Here is an 11,742-nt window from a genome sequence, read left to right on the forward strand (position 1 = left end):
TGTACCTTAGATGAAGGTTTACAGAGCAAACTAGTTTCTCATTAAACAATTAATACACATACTCTTTTGTGACATTGGTTGCCAACCCCATGACATGTTAACACTCTCCCTTTCTTGACCTTGAGTTCCCTGTTACCAGCTTTCCGGTCCCCTCCTGCCTTCTCGTCCTTGACCCTGGGCTAGTGTGCCCCTTTAGTGTAGTTTTGTTTTATGGGTCTGTCTAATCATTAGCTGAAGGGTGAACCTCAGGAGTGACCTCATTACTGAGCTTTTAGGGTATCTGAAGGCCGTACTCTCAGGGTTTCTCCAGTCTCCATCAGAACAGTAAATGTGGTCTCTTTGTGTGTGTGAGTTTAGAATTTTGTTCTACGTTTTTCTCCAGCTCTATCTGTCTATTGTGATCCCTTTCAGAGCAGTCAGTGGTGGGAGCTGGGCACCATCTAGTTGTGCTGGACTTAGTCTGGTGGAGGCTGCTGTAGTAATGATCCATTAGTCCTTTGGACTAACCTTTTCCTTGTGTCTTTGGTTTTCTTCATTCCCCCTTGCTCCAGACTGAGTGAGACCAGTGAAGTATCTTAGATGGCCACTCACAAACTTTTAAAACCTCAGATGCTACTCACCAAAATAGGATGCAGAACATTTTCTTTATAAACTGTATTACACCAGTTGAGCTGGATATTCCCCAAGACCATCGTTCCCAGTCCTCAGACCAGCAATTTGGTCCCTCAGGGAGTTTGGGTGTGTCTTTTTATGGAGCTTGCGTGACCTTGCCTTGGACAAGTTGTGCGGGCTTCCCCAGTATCGTGTACAATCTTACCCTTTACCAAAGTTACCACTTATCTGTTGTCTGTCTGTTGTTTTTCCCTCCCACCCTATCCCTCCCTCTTAACCGTCAAAGATTGTTTCTTTTTGTGTATTAACCTTTTCATGAGTTCTTGTAGTTGTGGTCTCATACAGTCTTTTGACAGGATTTAACTTCTTCTCTAATGAATCAAGGGGAAGAGAGAGAGCGCTAGTTGTTTGCACTTAGGCCAGTATAGCTAGATAGAGCAGAATGTTCTGAGAGTTCAGGCATACCAGTGGGGCAGAGAAGTATCCGTGAGACGCGGGGAAACTGGTGGAGCTGGCTTAGATGAAATAGTAGAGTGGACACAGTTGGGATTGCTGCCTTTGTTCCAGATGTGTATTTCCTCACAGATCTGCTTTTCCTCATCTCTCAAGTCTTCAGACAAGATAACCACAGAACAGAGCAGAGTAGGGTCAATACTGTAAGAAGAGGGGCAGTCTGAATTGATTTCATGATATTTCCTACTTTTAAATTTAGCTTGTTGCTTTCCTCTTTTTGTTAAAACTTGAAGTTTACACTGTAAACACAATGCCCTAGCAGATCCTCAGCAAGTGCAAATTCAGTTATTTGATCAGTTTTTTTCATGCTTAACTTTTGGTCACATAGTTCTATTTGCCATATAGGATATCTCAAATATAGTAAGAAACAAATATATAGAAGAGGATTCCTTTATTAAGTAAGAATGTCTATCAGCAGTAAACAAAAAACCAAACCCGTTGCCATCTAGTTGATTCCAACTCTTAGTGACCCTATAGGAGAGAGCAGAACTGCCCCTTAGAGTTTCCAAGGAGTGCTTGGTAGATTTGAACTGCCAACCTTTTGGTTAGCAGCCATAGCTTTTAACCAGTGTGCCACCAGCGTTTTCAGTAAATCATATCATCCCTGGGTGGGCTCGAACCACCAACCTTTCAGTTAGTAGCTGAATGCACTACCCAGATGCACCACAGAGACACATCAGCAATAGCATTTATGTATCAAAGGCAGTTCTGTGATGTTTAAGGATTAAGTTATCTGTAGATGTCTTTTGGCAATGCAGTAAACTTAAATCTCAACAATTATATCTTGCTAATCTTTAAAAATCTCTCAATCTCTTTACATTGTGAAAAGCAAAGTAGGACTTTGTACTAATTTAATTGCAATTTTGATGCAGCAGGTACAAAGAAAATAAAATAACATTTTTAATGGAAAATAATTGATAACTTTGTTACTGTTCTTTGTTTGATAAGGTAATTTGTTAGAGGCAGGAGGCCAAGAAGGATGAGAAATAGTGCTTTTCTAAGCGATTTCATTGTCTCAATTTAGTTTGGCTTCACAGACTCTCACCTGGCTCATGTATCATTACAGGTGTGTCGCACCAACCACATCCAATCAGAACGATGTCCTACGTCTTTGTAAATGATTCTTCTCAGACCAGCGTACCCTTGCTACAAGCCTGTATCGATGGAGACTTTAACTATTCCAAGCGGCTTTTGGAAAGTGGCTTTGACCCAAATATTCGTGACAGCAGGGGCAGAACAGGCCTTCACCTGGCAGCAGCCCGAGGGAATGTAGACATCTGCCAGTTGCTGCATAAGTTTGGGGCTGATCTTCTGGCCACAGAATATCAAGGGAACACCGCCCTTCATCTTTGTGGCCATGTGGACACTATTCAATTCTTAGTTTCCAATGGACTCAAAATTGACATTTGGTAAGTTCTCTGTGGTTTTTGAAGTCTAGTCATGTCTTTCAGTTAGTCTCCCAGCCAGTGATCTGATCTCAAAGTCTATTGATTTTGTTTCCTCATTGATCAGTTGTACTGACATGTTCTGAAAGGCACTGAGTTCAGTGTAATCTTGTTAGCGGAGTGAAGGAACAAGGGCTGGCTCTAGATTTATGCTGAAGCAATATATTTTTTTCTATGAAAACAGCGGCCTGTTTCTGTTACTAGTTAATTATGTAGTGTGAGAAACAGACAACAGAAAGTAACACTGATTGAAAATCTTAAGGGCTGGGCACTGCGTTTACTCACATTAGCTCATTTAAACCTCAGAATAAATAGCTCTTGCTGAAAGTGTTATCTTCATTTTACAGATGAGATAGCTGAGACAAGAAGGGTAAATGACTTAACAGAGGTCACACAGCTTGTAAGTCACAGCTGGAATTTGAAACTAGTTCTACCTGACTCCGAAGCTCATGTGTCTGTCATATCCCATGCTAGCTTAGTTTCTCTGAGCCTCAGAGTCCTTTTTGTACTAAAGAATTTGAGGAAGTCATGTTTTTTTATTTATTTGCCTTAACGATGCCCTATCTCTAGAGTGTGAAAGATGTCAGTCTACCTTTAGAATTGAGTTTGACCCTTAAATTACAGTTATATACTACCCTAATTTTACAGGCGCTCTAATGTACTTGAATCTGAATAAGATGAGAATGGTTCAACTACTACAGGACAAAATGTGGTGGGCATGACTGTAGGATTCATTCTGATTTGGGTTCTCTCCTATCATTCGTGTTGTTTGTGTTGGCTTATCTGAGCAGCTTCTAGGGCTCATACTATTAAATAAATAGCGCAGTTGTTTGCATCCTCTAAGCCAGATACTTGCTTTGCATGTCACTCTGACATAGGATCATTTGGTTGAGACTTTTTTCAAGCTCTTTCCTGCTACCTCTAATTTATAACTCAAGAGTTGGGAGGTTTGGGAAGTTCTTTTAAAAAAGGAAAAGAAACCCACAATTTAAAAAGAATTTAAGTATTCTCTCTTTTCCTTCTAGAAAAATGTTTTTTTTTCTCTAAATTCTTAGAGTTTTTTTAATACACTTCTTCCCACAAAATGTAAATGTCAGATATGAGTGAGTCTAAGATTTGAGTTTCCAATAGATTCCTGTGAAGATGCTCTTTTTTTTTTTTTTTAATTTACTATCATTTATCTACTCTTCTGCCTATATATCCCCTTTTTCCCAGAAGGAAAAAAAAAAAAAAAAATAGACTAACTAAAAATTCAGGTTCTGGCTTGACCATTGGCTTTGCTTTAGGTTTTAATTCTGAGTTAGTTGGGACCGTCCCTTATTCCCTGAGCTTTTCATAAATGGGTACTAACAACTGCTATTTTTATGAACTTTTATAGCAATCATCAAGGTGCTACACCCTTAGTTCTGGCAAAGCGCAGAGGAGTGAATAAAGATGTCATCCGATTGCTGGAATCTTTGGAAGAACAGGAGGTAAAAGGATTTAACAGAGGAACCCACTCAAAACTGGAGACCATGCAGACAGCTGAGAGTGAAAGGTACTTGAGAGATAATTTGTAGGGCAAGTCACTTTTTAAGCACATGGCTCATTTGTGGTGACTTTGTGAGGTTTATTATCCATTTGCTTTCAAGTGCAGAGTGTTGATGCTTTCTTTGAACTTTGTGTAAGTTCTTATGGCTCCAAATTACCTTTGGGAAACTATTAACGGAAAGTGCTAAGTGCCACATGCACGTAATGTCCTGTTAGCCACCATGCAAGGAAGCTTGCTATATTGACAATACAAGGAGAGGAGGTCGTTAAGGGGAGGAAACAGATGTTTGCGAATTTTAAGTACACAAAAAGCACAAGTCACAAAAAGAATGTAATTTCAGAAAAGGAGGAGAAAGATGAAGGCGGCCAAGAACTTGGACAATATTAGAAAAGACCAAAAAAGGTAGTTTTTCAAGAATAGGGAGATGGAGTGCTAACAAAAAATAAAACAGAAGAAGGGAAAATAAGACCAGATTTAAAGGGGAAAACATGCATACAACTCAGTAATGTGAAAGTGGCTTTCACATGAGTTGAGAACAAATGAAATTTGGGCTCTTACAAGTAATTGAAGCCAAGATGTGGTGACTGACTGGGTCTCTACATTTCTCAGTTGAGAAGCAGTTGTGAACACAATTCAGGAAGCTCTAAAAGGTGGCAAACTGTCTTGTCTCCTTGCCACACTGGCTCCACAGGTAGTCAGGAGCCACATGTGCTTGTAGTAGCATGTAGTTTAGTTGACCTCCGTGGAGTTTTAGTCTTCCAGATTATACAAGTGAGGAGAGAGGGATGTTGAACTTACTGTAATCTCTTCCCACAATTTTCAGTGGAATATGGATAAAACAAATAAGGACCCACATCAGCCATTGACCCAGTAGCCGACTGACCAGGGCTTGGGTTTAGGATCACATAGATCATTGTTAGGAGTCAGAATTGACTCAATGGCAGTGGGTTTGGTTTAGTAGATCGTTGTTGGGATCACTGTTTCTGTGAGTTCTAAGTGAAAACCTCTCTCTTTTTCATAGCTCACCCTTCAATTGATGCTTTGTACCCGTGCTTGCTTTTGTCGTTCTTTATGTGCTGACTGATGTGTCCTTCGGGAACCATTAACCCTATTCTCAAGCGTAGGTCTATTTTGTTTAGATACTTTCAGAGCTTTTGTTTAGATACTTTCAGAGCACATATTACTGTTTAAAAGAAATTAAAGAATTTTTCTTCTAGAAGAGTGAGTGACCCTCATGATTTATCACTGTAAGCTGACAAGTAGACAAAATAAAGCAAGAAATCAGAGCCATATAATCATGCAAGATAATCCCTTTCCTGTACATGTAAGTGAAACATGCCTCATATACTTTATACCTGTTGACCCTGTAGAACACAGTTAATTCTGTGAAATTTGTGTCTTCTTCCATCAGTCATGTAGAGTTTAAAAGTGTTTATTTAGAGCTTTCTGGAGGATCTCTGATTTTTCTCTCTTGAAAATGGTTTAGGATCACAGTGAGAGAGGACTCTCAATAAAAGGGGCAGCGGGGAGCATTGTCCTTCTCCTGAAAGTTCAGGGCTACCCGCTGGACAACCAGGATGGCCAAATGGGAAAGGGTTCAGCAACACAAATCCCATGTACCCTTGGTCTGCTGACATCCACATTCTTTCAGGGTAGATATAGCACTTGTAGTGAGATGAACAAAAACAAAAGACCCAAATAGTCCTTCCAGATTCTAATTTGAAGATACATTTGCAGGCCTTTTTCTCTCACCTATGTACTCGGGATCAATAGTCAGAATGCCATGTGCGTTTTAATAACATTGTATTACCTATATTATTTGTTAAAGATTATGTTCCTCCAAAATAACTTGAAATTCAGTTTCATCATGAAAACCCTCCATGAATGTGTTTTTTGTTGGCGTACTTTTAGAACCTTTATTTTCTTAATAGCCAGTTTCTTGACACCTCTTTATCAGAAATAGACTTTTAACTTTATTTTATCTCAGTTGCGATTATTTATTAGCTAAGAATTGACTAGTCCCTTTTGCAGCTCAGGATGAAATATTTACTTCTTCTGCTTTCACATACCTGCCCTTTCACTTCAGTATGAGAATATGTACTATTTACGGCCTTGTATAAGGCCAGTTCTTCCCAAAAAATGGGTTATTAGTATTAATGCTTCCTGGGTTTTGTACCTTACTCCTGCCCCTCAGTGTCATGGTAGAGATGCAATTAGTTGAAACTTAAATTTTTAAAAAGCAACATCATTAGTCACTAGGGAAATGCAAATCAAAACGACAGTGGAATACACCTCACACCCACAAGGATGGCTGTAATAAAAAAGATATAACACACTCATAAGTGTCGGCAAGAATGTAGAGAAATTGGAACCCCCATGTGGTGCAGGTGGAATGTAAAGCAGCATTGCTGCTTTGAAACAAAGGCGATTTTCTCAAAAAGGTAATGTAGAGTTATCATTTGATCTAAAATGCCACTCCTAGGTATATACCTGAGAGAATTGAAAACGTGTATTCATACAAAAAGTAGAAACAACCCAAAGGTACATCAACTGACGGATGGATAAACAAAATGTGGTCCATACATACAGTAGAATATTGATCAGTTATAAAAAGGGAATGAAGTACTGATATGTGCTTCAACATGGATGAACCTTGAAGACGTTATGCTGAGTGAAAGAAGTCAGTCACAAAAGGGCCACAAATTATATGATTCCATTTATATGATATGTCTAGAATAGGTGACTCCATAGAGACAGAAAGTAGGTTAGTGGTTGCCAGGAGCTAGGGTGAGAGTGGAATGGGGAGTGACTTCTAATGGTTATGGAGTTGCTTACTGGAGGTGATAAAATGTTCTGAAATTAGGTAGTAGTGATTGTTGTACAGCTTTATGAATATACTAAAAAACCACTGAATCATACACTTTAAAAGGCTGAGTTTTATGGTATATGAATTGTATCTCAATTTTAAACAAATGAAACAGTTTAAAGGGATTGGCTAGCACATGGCATTATGGCATACTTATGTAATAATAAACCTTTTCTAAGTAGAAAGTAAAACAAGGTTTTGGAATGTATACTACAATATTTTCTATTTCCTTTAAGATTTTAATATCTGAGATTCCCCTGGCCAAATTAGCCAGCACCTGCTAAACCAAAACCCATTGCTACCGCTTCTGATTCATTGCGACCCTTACAGTCTTACAGAGAACTGCTCCATAGGATTTACTTGGTAGTTTTTTTTTTTTTAATCTTAACAGAAGCTGATCTTTAGGCTTTTCTTCCATAGTACTACTGGGCAGGTTCGAACCACCAGCCTTAGGTTAGTAGTTGAGCAAAAACTGTTTGCACCACCTAGGGACCTCAAAGATTTTAATAACTGAGACATAGTATTACTTCTTAAGGGCCTATAAATCAAATCGATGAAAAATATTTCCTCACGCCCCCCTATTATCCTAAGTTTAATTTAGTTTCCTTTTTACTTTGTAGGTATGGGATGACAAAGACAGTGTAGATGACACATGTTAAAAAAAATACACACACACACCCCACTATGTGCTAGAGTTAGGTTCTCCGTGGACATAGAAAACTTTTCATTGGAATACCTAGTTCTGAATGAAATCCCTATAGAAAATCCTGATTTGCAGACCTCCATGAGCTTCTAGAGAATGTTCAACTTAATTCTCGTTTTATACCTAACATCTTTGAGTACAAGGGCATGTCAACTCAAACATAGTTAATAAATTTCACATAGGACAAAAGAAACCTCTCCAAACTTCATCTATTTATGATTTTACTTCTTTAGGGCTTTTCATAGTTCTAATCTTACTTTTGAACTTGCTTAAGTTTTCCATAGGGTCGCTATGAGTCGGAATCAACTCGACGGCACTGGGTTTGGGTTTTTTTTTTTTTTTTGGTTTAAGTTTTCTTTAATTTGTATGTCGTTATAGATTCCCACTGAAAATGTCTTCTTTTATTCAGGGAATAAACATCTTTTACTATAAAAAGAGTGTGGTTGTCAAACAGACTGGCCCATGAGAAAGTGAGCTTCACATGATTAGTAAAGGCTGAAGGACTTTTGGTTAGCAGTACTAAGAAGGTTAAAAAAAGTCACCAATTTTGAATGTACTTACTGCAGTTCATGGTGAACTGAACTCTTAAGATATTGCTATTTTGATTCTTCTGTGCCCAGATGGTTGGAAGAATATGAACAGAAGGGGTTTAGGAAGGATGGTAATGGCCTTGAGTAAGCAACAGATAGTTGATATATATGATTATGGTCATTGTGGCTTTGGTCTAAATGATACCCTGTTATTGGACCTGCAAGTTATGAAATAACTGTTGGTGCTAATCCCCTAGAGCTTTCAGTTCATCACAGTGTGGCCTTCCAAATACCAAAGTCAAATGTACTGTTTTCTATTTGTGGCAGTCATATTTCTCATTGATACAGTTCTGAAAACCAGAGTCCATGTTTTTATGCTATTTTGCACTGCCTTTTTTTCAACTTGACTCAACCTTTATGCAAAAGAGAAATTAAACTCATTCTGTATTATTGTACAAGATAGAACTAAAACCAGTAGAAGAAAACTTAAGAAAAAATTCTGAATGACTAGACCAGTCGGGACGTTCAACAGACATGAGAAGTAAACTTCCATTAGTAGAGAAATTACAGTTAAAAAAGGAATTCCTTCATTAGTCAGAGTATTGTACTGAATTAATATAAAGTTGTTTAAGATTCAAAGACTATATGAAAATGATTTTTAGATTTACCATCTTTGCTTACTTCCATTGACAGGATTTTCCTCAAATCTTCATTTTGAATTCTTCTAAGTTTAAAATGACTAAAATATGTTTTGGTTTAGTGTCTGATGGAAGCAACCCATTTGACTTGCTTCAAGATTTCTGCTTGAGACCTCTTTATTAGAAAAGGATGGTTAATGTTGACTCTGCTAGATATTAAACCAAGAAACATAATCATTATGATCTAGCATTTACAGTCTAAGCTAGATTGTCCCGATTCATGCAGATATATAAATCAGTACGTGTGTGAGAGCATCCACGTACGTCAGTTCTCTTCTGGTAAGTGTTAGTTGTATGGTGGTTTTATGCTTTTGAAATGGGTGCAATGTGTTGTTTCACGCCCCTTTTTCCTCTTTCCTCCTTCCCCAGTGCCATGGAAAGCCATTCTCTCCTCAATCCCAACCTACAGCAAGGTGAAGGAGTCTTCTCCAGCTTCCGAACCACATGGCAGGAGTTTGTAGAGGATCTGGGCTTCTGGCGGGTGTTGCTCTTGATCTTTGTCATTGCGTTGCTGTCACTTGGCATTGCCTACTATGTGAGTGGGGTGCTACCTTTCGTGGAAAACCAGCCTGAACTGGTACATTAAAGAAGCTCATGGGAGAAGAATAGTCAATTGCTCATTTCCTGGCTTCTAATATTTGTTCTCAGTTCTCAAAATTCCTAGTGCAAGGCAGTGAGAGCTGTACTTTCTTTTTTTTTTTTTTTTTTTTTTGCATTTTTTACTTATTGTCATCCTTTTAGGGCCCTAGTGGTGCAGTGGTTAAAATGCTTAGCTGCCAACCACTCCACGGGAGAAAGATGTGGCAGTCTGCTTCCATAAAGATTACAGCCTTGGAAACCCTATGGGGCATTTCCACTCTGTCCAGTTGGATCGCTAAGAGTCAGAATGGACTCGATGGCGTGGGCTTGGTGGGTCATCCTTTTAGAATAATGATGTATACATGAACTAGCTACACACTGTAGTCAAATATACTGCATTCTAAAGCTACCTCTGACTCAGCCTGACTTGTTAGGAAAACTTTATTTGATAAAAACATAGAAATTACCACAGATGAAAAATAAAAGATGAGGCTAGGATGCCCTTGCTATAGAAATTTTACCCTAATATAAAAAAGAAAAACCCTAATATAGGACCAATTAAAATGAAGCGTTCAAAGAGAAAAAGGTGTTCTTATATGTTTTTGTTGGTGTTTATGTTTGCTTAATTTTTGCAAAATCCCCTTTTCCTTCTTACTTTCTCTGAGGATGGGGTAAAAATGAAACATTTCAGCTTAAAACTTGAAGTACTTTTGTCAGACATTGTACAGCAAATTAGTGTTGTTAAAGTCAGTTTGGTTTATTTTAATATTTCGAAATCTAGTTACAAACCAAACAGAACTTTTGAAAACAAGCCTATTTTCTTCCAAAATGATTGATTTAATCTTATATTTGTTTTAAAGACCATTTTGATCTTATGTAAATTGCTTTGCCTTTTGTTTATATCTGTGAAAAGTAAACTTGAAGAGTTCATTTTTTGTTCACTTCTCAATTTCTCCTAGTATTTTGTTTCCAAGGTATCTTATCACAAACACAGTCAGAAAACCCTTTTTTCTGCTCAGTAGTTAGCAGGGGGAAATAATTCTGATATTTTACTGTTACTATAATACTGTAATGCTATTATTTTAGTGAAAAAATCAGTTCTATAAGCTAGCTGTGCTGTCATGTTTGTATCATAGTTAATTATCTCATTTTATGGGCAGTCCTGTTTAGAGGCCCTGTTAGAATTTTCACAGCAACACATGCATGTCTGATGGCAAGGAATAATGGGATATTTCTGAGTTAACAGTGCTGAACAGTATTGTACTGGGAATCATAATCTCTCTCTGAGTTATTTAACTTACGTTGCTGCATTCAACAGTATGTTCTAAGGCCTCTTTTGCTAATAATTTTGCAAATGTATAAATCACATTCTTGTGTTATTAAAAAGAATGTGAAGGCCTGATAATTATTCATTGGGTAAAGTCAGAAAATTAGAGTGAAAAAACTGATGGTTTTATTTTTTAAAATAAAGATATTTACAGTGCTGCTAGAATTGGAATTGTTGCTAGAATTAGAAATTATAGTTACAGAATAAAGTAGAATTGCTCTTTCTATGATTTTTTTTTTCTTTTTGATATTTTCTCTTTTGTATTTATATATCTAGTATTGAGGCTTTTTCTTTTTATGTGGCTTTATCCTCTAAAAAACTCTTTTAAAATTCCTGATTAACTGGCTGCTTCAGAATCAGCTTGCAGAGTCTTGCTTTTAGGTTAAATACAAACAAAATAAATTATGGTTGGTGTACTGCAAAAGACAGAGCTGGCATTAGAAGGGAAAACACTGGAGCAACTCAAATTTGACGTATATTCAGAATGAAAGCTTTGGAATCAGCTTTACATTGTTTGTAAATCTAAACAGATATGCAAAATTGGTCAATATATGTAAATATATTTGCATTTTTTAAAGTTTTAAGAGTAATGTTTTTTTAAGTGCTGATTTCTTTGTATTCTATTCCTTGCATTTAGTAATATCACCAATAAATGTGTTTCTAAATCCCTTAATCACAATATAGTGCATTATTGCTTTCTTTTAATTTATGGATTTTATAATGTGTTCTAATTGGCCGTTTAAAAACCAATGAGCTTCTTTCAAACCTGATGTAATAGGTATACTGAATTTGTTAATGTTAAATTTTACCTGAACCCTGTGGTATTGGAAAACCTCTTAACGCAAATAACCACCCTTCTCATATGACTTAGATTAAGACTCATGGGTGCTCTTTGTTTACCTGTGACAAGACCAGACACAAACCCTCCAAATTCTTAT

General features: G+C 37.3%; 1 protein-coding gene across 2 annotated transcripts in view; it reads left to right on the forward strand.

The window, feature by feature from the left end:
- ANKRD46 (ankyrin repeat domain 46) overlaps positions 1 to 11,469 on the forward strand; it is a 32,615-nt gene extending 21,146 nt beyond the window's left edge. For both annotated transcript variants that reach the window (XM_049854022.1, XM_049854021.1), the window contains 3 exons: positions 2,192 to 2,534; positions 3,949 to 4,107; positions 9,268 to 11,469. In XM_049854022.1, coding sequence (XP_049709979.1) covers positions 2,224 to 2,534; positions 3,949 to 4,107; positions 9,268 to 9,484 — 687 coding nt within the window. In that variant the 5' untranslated portion in view covers positions 2,192 to 2,223 and the 3' untranslated portion in view covers positions 9,485 to 11,469. The remainder of the gene's footprint in view (positions 1 to 2,191; positions 2,535 to 3,948; positions 4,108 to 9,267) is intronic.
- The last annotated feature ends 273 nt before the right edge of the window (positions 11,470 to 11,742 follow it).

This window comes from Elephas maximus, chromosome 15 (assembly GCF_024166365.1).
Source record: "Elephas maximus indicus isolate mEleMax1 chromosome 15, mEleMax1 primary haplotype, whole genome shotgun sequence".
NCBI lineage: Eukaryota > Metazoa > Chordata > Mammalia > Proboscidea > Elephantidae > Elephas > Elephas maximus.